General features: G+C 45.0%; 1 protein-coding gene across 1 annotated transcript in view; it reads right to left on the bottom strand.

Annotated features, from left to right (window-relative positions):
- Positions 1-9,108, bottom strand: part of LOC135196229 (uncharacterized) — a 233,984-nt gene extending 224,876 nt beyond the window's left edge. Inside the window, exon 1 of the mRNA XM_064222877.1 lies at positions 8,954-9,108. Coding sequence (XP_064078947.1) covers positions 8,954-9,016 — 63 coding nt within the window. The 5' untranslated portion in view covers positions 9,017-9,108. The remainder of the gene's footprint in view (positions 1-8,953) is intronic.
- Between the last annotated feature and the right edge of the window lie 5,809 nt (positions 9,109-14,917).

Below are 14,917 nucleotides of genomic sequence, written 5' to 3'. Positions count from 1 at the left end.
AAAATCCCGTCAAAGAGCTACACAACTCTCTTGCCCAGACACTCTTGTTATCCCCATACTTTGCCTCACAATACTTCTCATATTCCTTAAAAAAGTCCCCTATGTCTCTATTACCACATTCCTTGTATTGTGCACATCTAGGTACCTCTCTCATATATACAGCCTTTTGTACTTCCCGCTCACTCTCACTCTCACTCTCACTTTCGCTACTTCCATTCTGATCCCTCTTAACCTCGTCTGAATACAGCGAATCAACTTCCATACTAACATCCATGCTCCCGATTACGCTCTTCTTACCTTACCCTTCTTTCTACCCACCTGTTTCCACTCACCGCTATCTAAACCACTCTCAGCCCTTTCTCCAATGTATTCAGTCCTAGTCTCATCCTATCCGTCATCCTTACTAGCCTTCTTCTTTTCCTCAGCCCCCTTCTTATTCTTGTCCTTGGGTTTTATTCTTATCCTGTCTCTTTCCCTTCTTTCCCTTACCTAACACAACCAAGTCACCTTCGTCACTCGTTGTTTCATCCACTCGCTCTTCCACTGTCTTTTACCACTTCTGGCCTATCACAAGACCTAGTAGACCTACCTTCTACAGCTCCCTCTCCCATGAACCCCTTCATCATCTCCTGCACTCCATTCATCATCACTAAGAATTTTTCGTCCATTTTCTCAACCATTCTCTCTTCCGCTCCTTTCACTTCTTTCATTTCCACTTTTGCACTCATTTCCTCTAACTCACTCTTCAGCTCCTCACACTCTACCTTTAACCTCTCATTCTCCACTTCCAACCTTTGCTTAGCTTCCCTCGCCAAACACAACTCCTCCTTCAGCCTCTCCACCTCACTCAATCCTTCCATCCCAAATCTTCTCACCACTCATACACACTAGCCTAGACAAATCGTCCTGCAGCTGCCACACCAGCAGTCCCTGTTCGGGCGCCAAAAAATAATGTGGCGGGATAACAAGCTTAAGAGCAAGCAGCAAATCTCCCCCACATAAACTTAATCTGTCTGGCTACCAAACCCACCCTCAATCACACTTTCCCCTTTACACTACAAAATACAGCAGGACAATTGACCCATACCTACATACGGAACAAAAAAATACAAACAGGTACTCACCTCTGGCTTCTGATACTCAGGGCTAGGCTGTGCTGTCTGCCGGATATAGGCTATAGGCTAGCCGACACACAACCACCCCCGACAACCAAACACAAACCAACCACCCGAGACCCACAACCCCACAACAACTCAATAACCTGACAAATCACTGCAGATGAATACCAACAGCCCGAAAGAAAACGACAACCACATGACTTCCCCCAGCACAACAACCCGCCAAGACCAACACTGCCCCAACCACCACTCACAGACACCGAAAATGCACCACCAACCTCTTCGATTTCTCCACAACCAGACAGACACACGCACAACAACTTCACAACCCCAAAATCTATCAAATAACATCAAAAAAACTAACTACCAAAGGATAACTGCTGCCAAAACCAACTCAGACTTCACTAGACACCTCACTGCTTAGACTCTGGTACCAGACTTCCACTGACTCCCTACAGAGCGCCACAACAAACATGCTTCCAACCACCATATAACCACTCCCATTCATTCTTCCACCAATCTCTCTCTCTCTCTCTCTCTCTCTCTCTCTCACAACCTTTGGAGACGTTGTCAAATATAAACTATCATTACTCCTCCATAGTGTCCCTACGTCTCAGAACCAGGTTGGCCCAAAGGCTGGCTGTCTGGTGGGCCAGGTAGGAGATCGCCCTACCTCCAGACTGACAGTCTCCCGAAAGCCGGGTCTCCTTCAGGAGTGATGTTCCCCGAGGAAGCCGCAACCTTAGACACTGTGAGGGACCACAGGTCTAACCAGGAGACTGCTTGGAATGCTGCCATGGCAGTCGATTCCAACGCCAATGCCTCTTGCTGCGAGAACCCTGCCAGACCGAAGCGATCCCTCCTGTCCGGAGACGAGAGTTCGCTTGGCCCAGCACACTGTCGGCCAAGGCTGATAGGGGCAGACCCACCGTCGTCCTGGATTCCTTCTTAGGACCACAGAACAACTCCAGCCTAGATGTGGGCTCGGAGGGTGGAAGCACCGATCCTTCCCCGAGGTCATTATGCCGACGAATCAGTGCAATTACCTGTGCGAAAGACCTCTGGATCTCAGGAGTGACCGCGTCCTAAGGAAATGGACCGTCAAGTCCATCCAAAGAGAACGCCTCCTGAGACCCTCCTCCTTCCACAGGAGGAACCACAACAGACCCCTCAAGGTTTCCTCCAACCACGAGCGTACGATGTTGTCGGTCCCAAGACCGTGCCAGGTTCGTAGGCCCTCGTGGAGGGACTGCGAGAAGAGCACTCCTCGCGGTCGCTCCTGATCGCCTCGCTCCTCCCGGTGTAGCCCGAGGAGGTTGAAGGGATCGGAGAGGAAGACCTGACGCTCCCCCACCTGCCCACCGGCAGAACCAGAGTGCTGGGAGGGCTGCAGGCAATTGCCAACCCGCGTTGACGATCGAGCTGCAGGCCTAGTTGCGCAGCTCCCCTGGGGAGAACCGCTGGACCAAGAACCGTGGCGACGGTCCCGAGCGTCAGGAGAGCTGCTGCCAGTCCCCCTATCCGCCCAGTCCCGGTGGGAGCGGTGGTCAAGGGACCGGCAGAGTCCACTGTCGCGGCGGCAGACGACGACGACACCTTCCTTTCTTCTTTGTCAGCTTCCTAAGGACCACCTTCAGGTCCTCCATCCAGGACGGAGCCGGGGCAGTTGCTGAAGCAACAGGGCCTGGCTGCACCTGTCCGGAGGGACTTGCGGTGGGGGGCAGCAACACCACGGGCTGGAACGACGACGGCAGGGACTGGTACAGGAACAGCAGGTACAGGAACAGGCGGCGGTACTGGGGCTAGCGACATCCTGGGTACTGGAGGTAGGTCGACTGGGGAGCTCTTGGGACACCAAAAGTCAGGGGCTGGGGTAAGAGCGGCGAAACCAGGTGGCGGGGTGATGTCCCTCCTCTGAAGACCAAACAGCGGAGCCTGTACTGCAGCTGTCGGGGTCACCATGGTCACATGCTGCGTGTAGACCAAATGAGGGGGCGCAGCATACCTTGGCGTTGACACTGCTGTCGCGGTCGACGTCTCCGGCCCATGGGTGACCAGCCTGGGACCCTGTGCAGCTAGATGGTAAAGCAGCCCTTGAATGCTCAGTGTCCCCTGGAGCGAGTACCAGACCTGGCCAAGATCGTCACCCGCAGCAGGCTTACCTGAGGAAGGAACAGTTGGGTTAGTGGGGGTGGTTACCTCTCGCCCCGGCGGGGGGGACAGGTCCCACCCCGAGCAAACGGAAGACCCTGGGTACAGCTAGATGCCGAGGTGTCTCGCTCCCTCCTCTACGCTTGACTGATCAAGGGAAGAGAAGGAATGAGACACGCCCACCCCCGAAGGGGACGGAGCCATATGTGGGAGCTGAGACGGAGGGAGGAAAGAGGAAGACGTGTCCGTGACCAAAGGAGTCGCTGGAGAGCCCTCCGATGACTCCTTGGCCAGTTTACGCGCCTTCTTCCTCCCCTCGTATCGCTCCCACTGCTCCCCCGACCAAGAAATACACACATCACAAGGCTCGGTGCGAGAGCATTCACGCCCTCGACACCGAGTGCATAAATCATGAGGATCTACCTCTACCAGAGACCTAAAGGCCCCACACTTACAGCCCTTCACACCAGGGCCCAATCTCCGGCTCGCGGGAATCCAGTACAGTGGTACCTCGAGATACGAAATTAATCCGTTCCGAGACGGCCTTCGTATCAAGAGTTTTTCGTATCTTGGAACACATTTTACATGTAAAATGGTTAATCCGTTCCAAGCCCTCCAAAAACACCCCAGTAAATTATATTTCCAGGCCTAAAACACATGTTTTAGGGTTACGACGGAAGAAATATGACTCCAAAAAGGCAAAATACTGTACATACTTGAGTAATATTCAATTGCATGTAATGTTCAACCCCATTTTTACTGCATATATTAGGACTTTAGCATATGTCCCTTAGCAATAAGCCTAGCCTATGTTAGCGGTTGCTACTGTAGCCTAGTCTATGATTCTGACATCTAAACCTAAGAGCTAAAAGCTTAGAATATGCCAATAAAATGTATAAATAATCAGTATGTACTCATTTCAAATAATTATTAATTAATCATTAACTATAATACACAAACAAACAAAAAACAAACCTTCCAATCGATTGTTTACATTCTCAGCTCTTACCCGTCTTACGAGTATCGAACGAGCGCCAAGCAATCATTTTTCCTAGCACACAGTAAGCCATAAATTGTCATTAGTATCTCTCTTCAACTAATGAAACCACCAAACAGTATAATAACCATTCATTTCTATTCTTTATTCTATCTTTACCTAACGGAGATACCGAGTTACTGGCAGCTATAATGAAACATACGCAATACGTATACGTAACGTAATAATAAAACAGAAGAAGAATTCTAAAAAATGCGTATTTGTTGGCAGTCTGATTTATTTTATATTTTATGATATCTAATTCACATTTTTTTTATTAAATGTATTGCATGTACTCATTTCAAATAATTACTAAGTAACCATTAACTATAATAAACAAACAAAAAAAAGCTTCCAAACGTCTGTTTACATCCAGCACTTACGAGTATCGAACGATCGCCAAGCAATCACTTTTACACAGTAAGCCATAAATTTTCATTATCTCTCTTCAACTACTGAAACTACCAAACAGTATAATAACCATTCATTTCTATTCTTTATTCTATCTTTATCTAATGTTCTTTTTTTATTAAATGTATTGCATGAATACTAAGTTTTTCAATTTACAGCAACCTTTTACCAATAGAATACTTAAAGCACAAGGGGTAGATGCTGACCAATAGGAGAGCAGGACCTTATGGGGTGACTAGCATCAGGAACCAACGGGAGAGCGGGAGGATGGTGGCGAGTTTACTCAGTTGGCGGCGCGGGAGTTTTAAAATTGTTCTCGGTGGTCTGGGCAAATCTTGGGACTTTATAGCAACAACCTTTCGTATCTTGTAAACTTTTCGTATGTAGAGCAGTAAAATTTTTCGTATTGGCTTTCGTAACTTGGATTTTTCGTAAGTTGAGCCTTTCGTATCTCGAGGTACTACTGTATCACAATCCACGAGCAGAATAATAACACTAAATAAATACCAAGTACTCACGAATTTCCAACACAAGCACTCAGAAATAGGGAAAGTAGGGAAATATTGCTTCACAATGAAGTATCTCAACATACAACTCAGCAGGCAGAGCGGCGAACAACACGTCTGACACCAACGGCGGCCGAAAGCAAAGTGAAGCTTCACCTCCCAGTCGGCCGGGACACCCAACTACCGGACAAGCAGTTAACTACCGAACCTCCTTGTTCAAAGCTTACAACCGGTTCCAGCTGCAACTGATTACATTCCTATTGTTAAAGGACCGAGGGTTTGTATTACGTGTCGGAACAACTAAGATATAATTAACTTGACACTCCAGGTACCAAGTACAGTGGGCCCCCTGTATTCGCGTTCTCCGGATTCGCGGACTCACACATTCGCGGATTTCTCTCGGTAACGTTTCCCCGCATTATTTGCGGAAAATTCGCGCATTCGCGGTATTTTTCTATGAGAATTATCCACAAATTCCTGGGTTTTTTTTATCAGTTTCATCATAAAATGCACTTTTTGTGATAAAACTATTAAAAAATCCAGGTATGAAAATTTTTAGTGGTTTTCTTGAGTTTTAACTAACAAAATAGGCTGTTTTTAGCCTTTTTATAGGGGTTCCAAACATTCGCGAATTCTAACTATTCACAGGGGGGGTCTGGTACGCATCCCCCGCGAATACGGGGGGACCACTGTACCTCCAGACTTCCCAAAAAACCAAAACCTTGATACAAGGCAAAAATTATAGAGGTACAGAAAACCCCCTATGTTACTGTCTCGACTTCTTTCAAATAATTGGTCGCAAACACAGACTTTGATCTTCAAAATGTACTGTAAGATTGCCAATCATGATAGGTTATGACAAAAAGTGAGCAAGGTAGCGACAGCTCTCACTTTGTGTGCCTTTACGTTTAGAATAGGAAACGACTCTTCATTCACCTGTGCATGTGCCTTGATGATTAGCGATCTTAAAAATAGTGATGGCTTTTTTGTTAACCCTTTAACGCCGATACGGTATTTCCGAAAGTGTCCCGTATGCCGGCAGCGTTCACAAATGAGCGCCAAAGCGGAAAAAAAGTTTTTTCAAAAAATCACAGCACACTTAATTTTCAAGATTAAGAGTTAATTTTTGGCTCATTTTTTTGTTATTGCCTGAAGTTTAGTATGGAACCATCAGAAATGAAAAAAATATAATTATCATATATAAATATTGGAATATATGACAGCATGAAAAAAAATTTCATATATAATTGTATACAAATCGCGCTGTGAGCAAAACGGTTAAAGCTAATGAGTTAATTATTTTTTTGTTGTATTGTACACTAAATTCCAATGATTATGGTATATAACAAATTGTAAAACGATCAAAGCAACACAGAGAAAATATTATCACAATATGATGCATGAATTCGTAACGCGCGGACGTAAAAAAAAGCTGTTTTAAAAAATTCACCATAAATCAAAATATTGTGCTAGAGACTTCCCCTTTGTTGCAAAATGAAGGTAATTGATTGAATATTACTAGACTGTAAGTGTTGTAGCTTACAATTGCAGTTTTCAACCATTTCGGTCGAGTTCAAGTTGACCGAAGGAAGAATTTTTTATATTTATCGTTATTTATATGAAAATATTTCAAAACTGATAAAAGATACAACCATAAGTTGTTGTTTTGTTGTATTCTACATAAAATTGTGCACATTTTCATATATAAAACTTTATGTAACGGCTTATTTAAAATGGTGCAAACATTACGACAATCGGACGTTTATGATTTTTTCGGAAGAGTTACCGCGCAGACGTAAGGAAAAAGTTTATTTCAAATTCACCATAAATAGAAATATTGTGCTAGAGACTTCCAATTTGTTCCAAAATAAAGGTAAATGATTAAATATTACTAGAATGTAATAGTTTTAGCTTACAATTGCGTTTTTTACCATTTCGGTTGAGTCAAAGTTGACCAAAGGTTGAAATTTTGGCACTTATAGTTATTTATATGAAAATATTTCAAAACTGAAAAAAGCTACAACCATGGGTTGTTTTTAGTTGTAATCTACATAAAATTTTGCACATTTTCATGTAAAAAACTTTATGTAACGGCTAATTTAAAATGGTGCAAACATTACGACAATCAGACGAAAAAATGTCTGATTTTTTTCGGAAGAGTTACCGTGCGGACATAGGAAAATGTTTTTTTTATAAATTCACCATAAATCGAAATATTGTGCTAGAGACTTCCAATTTGTTGCAAAATAAAGGTAAATGATTGAATATTACTAGAATGTAAGATTTTTAGATTACAATTGCGTTTTTTGACCATTTTGGTCGAGTCAAAGTTGACCAAAGGTTGATATTTTGGCACATCGTTATTTATATGAAAATATTTCAAAACTGATAAAAGCTACAACCATGGGTTGTTTTTAGATGTATTCTACATGAAATTGCACACATTTCCATATATATAAAACTTTATGTAACGGCTAATTTAAAATGGTGCAAACATTAAGACAATCGGACCAAAAAATGTCTGATTTTTTCGGAAGAGTTACCGCGCAGAAGTAAGGAAAAGGTTTTTTTCATAAATTCACCATAAATCAAAATATTGTGCTAGAGACTTCCAATTTGTTGCAAAATGAAGGTAAATGCTTTCATATTACTAGAATATAAGAGTTTTAGCTTACAATTGCGTTTTTCTACCATTTCGGTAGAGTCAAAGTTGACCGAAGGTTGAAATTTTGGCAATTATTGTTATTTATATGAAAATATTCCAAAACTGGTAAAAGCTACAACAATGAGTTGTTTTTGGTTGTATTCTACATGAAATTGTGCACATTTTCATATATAATACTCCATGTAACGGCTAATATAAAATGGTGCAAAAATTATGTCAAAGTGACGAAATAATTTCTGAGATGTGTTGCTGATGCTTTTTAGTGCAAGAAGAAAGAAATTCGCGCTTGTGCGCATGGGTAACGATTGTAAACAAAACAACGCCTTGATCCGTGAGCTCCCAGTATCCCCCAATGCGTGTGATTCAAAAGTTTTCGCCTAGTAGGCCTATGACTATTTTTCCGCGAATTTTTTAAAAAACTTTTTTTCGTTGATGTACCATACGTTGGTTTGGCACCCGACAGACAATTTTCGTCGACGTTTAATATGTCCAATCGGCGTTAAAGTGTTAAGAGGATGAGTACGATCCTTCACCAAACACCATAAACTTGAAGAGGGTCCTCTCACAATAAATAATACTCAGGCAGAAAATTTCTAACTTATGTACTAGTACTTCAAATTATACAAAGTACAGTATAAAACATAAAGAGAATATAACTTTGTATAGAAACTAAGTATACTTCATGTAATGCAAATTATACCCATCAGACTGATAATTATTTCCTTGAAAAAGTTGAGTATTCTTTAAAATAGTTAAAAGTTCAAGGAATCTAAGTTCACTTTTTAATTTTTAATAGTAAGCTTATTTTTCTCGGAAGGTTAAGTTGTTTTTTTACTACAATATTTTTAGAGGGCAACTGCCTTTATAGTAAATAACCCTCATTATCATTATCTGTAAAACATTGCTCCAAATTTATATGAAATCATGTAGGTATAGTACGTTTTAAAAAGAATCTGTTTTTACCAAAAGCATCCACTGGCATATAGTATTTAATATTCTGATATCCTTTATTTTATGGCATTACAAGAGCCACAATATATCATCACTATGGAACAAAGGTACTTACCATTATTTCATCAGCATTTAAACCTAGACCATTGGCTAATAAATCCCATTGAGAGAGGTCCATGTAGAGTTCAAACCCGCAGATTTCCTCATAATTTTTCTTGCGAAAATCACAAAAATTTATATCAAAAGTTTCTGTGATCCAGTCATAATTTCTGAAATCAAATATACAAAAAATTTAGTAACATACAAGAACTGTAAGGCTAAGCATACAGACACTGTATTGTTAAATAAACCACAACAAACTTTTGTGTAAAAAAAGCATATATGCACAGGTAGACATGATAGTTCACAAAGTAAGAACAACTATCAATATAACTAAAATACATTAGCCAAAACATTTTCATTTCTCACTGAAGGCAAATGGACAAATCCCAAATATATTTAAGTTCCATGTAGTAATAGATAGTTATTATTTTCTTGTTAAGAAACTGAAGACTGGCATCTTAAAAGTAGAGCATATTGCCCAAGCTATTCTGTTAGGCTTTTTAACCAGACCTTAGGCCAGGGCTGGCCCAGCCTTTATGTGGCCATAAGCAGGATTGGATTTGTTGCCCCCACTGATCACCATCACCACCACCACCACCAATGGTGCTCAACTATTATTTGTGATTGAATACTTGATCATTTCATGCACTATAAAAGAATCACTAACCACATAGGGTTTTTTTTTTTTTTTTTTTTTTTTTTTTGTTTTTTTTTTTTTTTGAGACATGACAGTAGGTCGTCCGCTGCTGAATTAATCTTGACTTGACACAATTATTAAATGGATTTGCAGTTGTACCACAGACTACATAGAAAGAGGTGAGACTGCTGTGGTGGCTCATGACTAATTGTATTGGATAATTGGATCATTTTTTCTTTACTTTTTACTTATTTTGTATTTCATTTAGTATTTATTTGGGAATCAATAGCTCAGAAGCAAATAGGAAAAATATCACAATGACTAGCTATACATTAATCTTTCTTTATAAATATCACAATTTGTCGTAAATTGTATTTTTCCTAACTATAAAAACCTGAGGTCCTTTAACGTAAGGAATGTACTTACGGAGTAGATGGAATTACGGCCGTTGAATCTTGAACAAGGTGGTTAGGCAGTAACTACCGTGGGGCAGGCTAGCCTGGGTGGCGTATCTGTTAAAGGACCTTAGATTTGTTTAGTTAGGAAAAATACAATTTACGACAAATTGTGATTTGTTCCGACATGTAATACAAACCCTCGGTCCTTCACATAAGGAAGACTCACTGATTGGTGGGAGGAATCTAAGTGAGCCTCTAGAACTGACTGGAGTTCTGCACACCTAGGCTACTCCTCCTGGTCTTAAGAGCGAGGAGGAGTGCCCTGCTGCCTCTGACAACTTGATCGGAGTATAGGAGCTGCATGATCAAGAGTCAGACTTCTGGGCCTTTTCGAAATGAGTGAGGGATCGTGACTCATTCAAAAAAAGGGCTGTGAAGAATATTGGCATTGGAGACATTAAAGCAAAGTTCTGGGAAGGGTTTGCATTATTGTCAGTCTCCTTCCTCCCTTTGCTAGAGGAAAGAGCAGGATTGCTTCTATGATTCTGACAAGAAACATAAAAAGTATGCTTATGTATAGGCTTACCGCATCAATCGTCCGACCAGCCAGTGTGAGTTCAAGCCCTATCCTCAACCCAAAGGACGAGGAATGGAGAGACGAGGCGTGGAAGGGGGAGAGCCAGTCACTCTCGCATCCTTCTTACCTCTACAACTGCACACCATGGACGAGATGCAACTTGTCCTCTTGAAGGAGCTGGGTAAGCAAACACATCTTGCACGCATCCACCACTGGTCCAGGAAAATGAGGTTCAAAGGACCTGTGGGCAGTCTCGAAGGGAAAGAAGGATATGGTCGCAGTGACCTATCCATCTTCCTGTCCGACATATTCTTCGGAGTGATGTCCAGTACCTGTCCACTGTTCTATCCATCTGCAGCGAAGTCTCTCGCGGTCTCATATCCCACTGCGGTGAAGTCTCTCACGGTCTCGTATCCCACTGCGGTGAAGTCTCGCGGTCTCGTCGTCTCCGCAGTGGATAAACACACCAACACTCCATGGTGGGTGTCGATAGTTATGGGTACCGGAACACGCCAGTAGGACGAAGTAATAACTGATCTGGATCAACCGATACAAAGTCCAGACGCTTTGACAGCTGCCGACTGACTGTGTTCGGTTGTGTGAGGCGAGCTGTCCATGCATCCAAGGCGTAGTCACGTGACCCTCGCCTTTTGAAGGGTTATGCAAAGAGACCATACAAATCATCATCTGTTGCCACCAATGCTGGTAGGCGAGATGATGATTCTCTCAAGGCATGTGCCCAACAGACGAAAGTTAATTGCCTTCTAGAGACCGAGGTCCCTGATGGCAAGACAGAAGTTCTCATAGTAGTTGAATCTCAAATAAGGAGAAACAATACTATGTGCCGTTGAAGACGAAGGTGATAGGTGAATGCAGACCTACGTCTTCACAGCCGAATTGAGAAAAGTTAACTCTCAAGATTCTGAACATAGAAAAGTCCCGCTGATGACACCAACCCGCGAAGACGGCTTAATCCCTGTTATTTACATAGGACTGAAAACACTAAACCACTACTTCATTGCTGTTCGGTGAGAAGTCGGAGTTGCAATTAAAGCGGAGCGCTTTTTAGTAATGAAAACACAGGGATTGTACTGCCTGAAGAACCGCTTCTCATGGGCTGAATCATCATCTTCCCAGCTTTATCCAGGGAGGACATCTATATACTTGGAAGTAGAGCTGGCAGGGTGGGGAACAGGCGATGTCTTCCGTTATACATCTACAATTCGGGGTGGACAATGAACAATTGTACACCTACGAATACGAGATATATTTAGAAGACAAACTCAGATGTCTGAAGAAATCATTCCGCGTCATCGCAGCAGCAGGTGCGATGCAGCGGGAGACTAGGATACAGACTTCTGTTACCGTGCAGTAAACAGAAAGATGATAGCAAGTTTAGTGAGATATCTCTGTCTGAAAATTCTCGCAATGTCCAAGGTGATGCAGTAGAGATGGTTATCTACGTATGCGAGAATTCAAGCCAACCAGAGACCTAAGTCTGTGATTGCTGGGCAGAGATTCGGTTCAGTAGTCAATCATCGCAGAGGAGAGAGACAATATCCGACCGTACTATCTTAAACAGCTGGTACTGGGCTGCGGCAGGCAGCCCATACACTGCTAGCTCTCGCTCACTCATCATCCTGAGTTGCCAGGTAATCCATTCCAAGAAGGAATGCGTTCGGCTAGAACCACCGAGCGCAAAAAAATACGCTCGAGCATTTGCATTTAATCGAAACGGATTTCGGTGAATGCAAACACTGAGGTGGTGTTGTTGTAACAATACCATAAGTATCTCAAAATCAAAACTGGTAACTCCTGGGAGGTTTGCAGGGCAGTCCTGAGTTGCAGTTCAATTAAGAAGATACTATTCGTCTCGGTCACAACACGTAGAGTTAACCTACGGTATGTGCCTACACCTTGGACAATTCAACTGATAACAGAAGCATGTCGCGAGGGCAATATGCATAGTATATTTGTTGGTTCCTGTACATAGACCTCCATCCTAAATTCTCTTCCATTCGAGGAACAAGAATAAGGACTGGAAGCCGGCACCCTTCATTCTCTAATGAAGAGAGGGAAGAAGTTTTCCCAAAGGAAGACTTCTATGGTGATAACAGGATACCGAAGACGATAGTTCAAGCCAAACTGGATGTTCCCACCCATTCTTCTCTATCCCAGGGTTGGCCGCCTACTGAGGCGACGGACTGTCAGGTCTATCCAGGCTGAGCCCCTCCCGAGATATTCTTCCTTCAGCAGCAGTACTTTTCTCAAATGCTAGAAATTCCAGGAATTCAAAGCATTCAGCAGTATTCCCAGTTATCGTAGTACGTAACAATTATCTGGGTTCTCGTCTCACCCACTCTGGACCGTGGTTTCGCCCAAGTGTTTGCAGATTGTAGAAGACCAGAACACTCGGAGAGAGCTAGAAACTCCAAAGAATTCTAAGTGCTCGGCGAAACCACCACCGAATTCGTCAGACGATCATCGGGTGGTGGTCCTCCCGAATCCCGTAGAAATCGAGGATAGGGCAAGATCCTTCCTCAACGACAGGGACTTACGTCCGGTAGGACCCGAAGGTCCCTCCAGGAACGCAGTCCCCAGCGTGGAATCCTACGGAGAAGGCTCTGCAGGATCCCTCCCCTTCCTGTCGCAGCCATAGGGAGAGAGGGAATGGGGGAGGAAGATTGGATACTCGCTCGCCTTCCCAGCGGAACTAGCAGTCGGAGAAGCGAGTACGGGCAGCCACCACCGTGCGGTGATGGCCGCTCAGAGTCTAGGAAAACGTTACCGTCTGGAGAAAACGTTTTCCCCGAGGAGGGTTACGAACTCATACTGTAGGCTAAACATCTGCCGCCACCGTGACCGTCGTCTAGGTGGGGCTGAGCGAGCACCTGACAGGAGAGAGCCGATACCGTCCTCCGACGCGTCCCAGTCCTCATCGAGGTCGAAACCTCTCAAGAGGATCAAAGGAGGAGCCCACCCCGGTCTCTGTGCGTGTGGTCCAGCGGGACCGTCATGTGATCAGCGGTGATGGTCACTCCGAGAGTCTGGGAAGCGTCATTCGTCCTCGCCAGCCCCCACGATCTCCTCCAACCAGGCTCGTGGCCAGGCCGTAAGAAGTGCATTCCTCACGGTCACTCCTGTTCGCCTCGTTCCTCCCGGTGTAGCCTGAGGAGGTTGAAGGGACAGGTGAGGGAGACCTGATGCTCCTACCCTGCCTTCAAGCAGAACCAGTAGGCTGAGAGGACTGCAGGCGATCACCAACCCACGGTGGCAATCAAGCTGCAGGTCTGGACCAGCGGTCTTCTTGCGGAGAAACTCTGGACCAAGGAAAGGAGCGTCGGTCTCTTGCGTCAGGGGAGCTGCTACGAGAGCTCCTCCCCTGCCTACCAACAGAACCGGTAGGCTGGGAGGACTGCAGGCGATCACCAACCACGGTGGCGGTCGAGCTGCAGGTCTGGACCTGCGGTCTCCTTCCGGAGAAGCGCTGGACCGAGGAGGGTAGCGTCGGTCTCGTGCGTCAGGGAAGCTGCTACCAGTCGTGCGAGCCGTGCGGTCCCAGTGGGAGCGACGGTCGGTTGACTGGTAGTGTCCACTAACGCGGTGAGAGCGAGCACCATTCTCTCAATGCACCCAGGTGAGGCTGAACCAGGTCCAGGCAAGGCTGGCCCAGGCGAGGTTGAACCAGGTCCAGGCGAGGCTGGACCTGGTGGCCAGGGATGCGGGAGCCTCTTCCCAGCCTCGCTACGTGAATAGTCTGGTGGGAACGTCACGTCAACTCTGGGAACCGGCAGATCGCCGCGAGAGCGATCGCTGGCCTGGCGGGAGTCGCCTGAGTGACTGCCACCAGTCTTTCGCTCCGTGCCTGGGTCCTGGCGGCAAGCAGGCTCAGCTGCCTGGACCCTGGCTGCACGGTCACCAGCGGGCGACCATACACTCGGTACCTCTCGCGTACGAGTGGACGAGATGGTCCCTGGCACCGAGACAGAACCTCTGGCGCCAGAAGAGGAGGTACCGGTGTTAGCCGGTACCCCTCAGGTCCCCGTCATCTTCTTCCTTGCGGATGGGGCTCGGTCGAGTAGCTTACCTGCATCGCCTCCTGTTCCATCGTAGTGACGACCGCGTTCCTCTGCCCATAGGTAGAGGGGGAGAAAAAGATGGGGAAGAGAAGGCCAGTCACACTCTCATTCACTCATCCATTCATGCAGTCACACAAGGATGCGATGCTGTTCTGTCCCCTTGGGTGCTGGGTAAGCTACACAATGTGTTGAGCAGCCACTGCGGGTCCCAAGGAAAAAGTGTCCAAGGACCTGTGGGCTATATCCTGAAGGTAGAAGGACGTGAAGGTGGTCTGGTTGGACCAGA

This window comes from Macrobrachium nipponense, chromosome 17, assembly GCF_015104395.2.
Source record: "Macrobrachium nipponense isolate FS-2020 chromosome 17, ASM1510439v2, whole genome shotgun sequence".
Taxonomy (NCBI): Eukaryota; Metazoa; Arthropoda; class Malacostraca; order Decapoda; family Palaemonidae; genus Macrobrachium; species Macrobrachium nipponense.
This window is presented reverse-complemented; position numbering and strand designations above follow the sequence as displayed.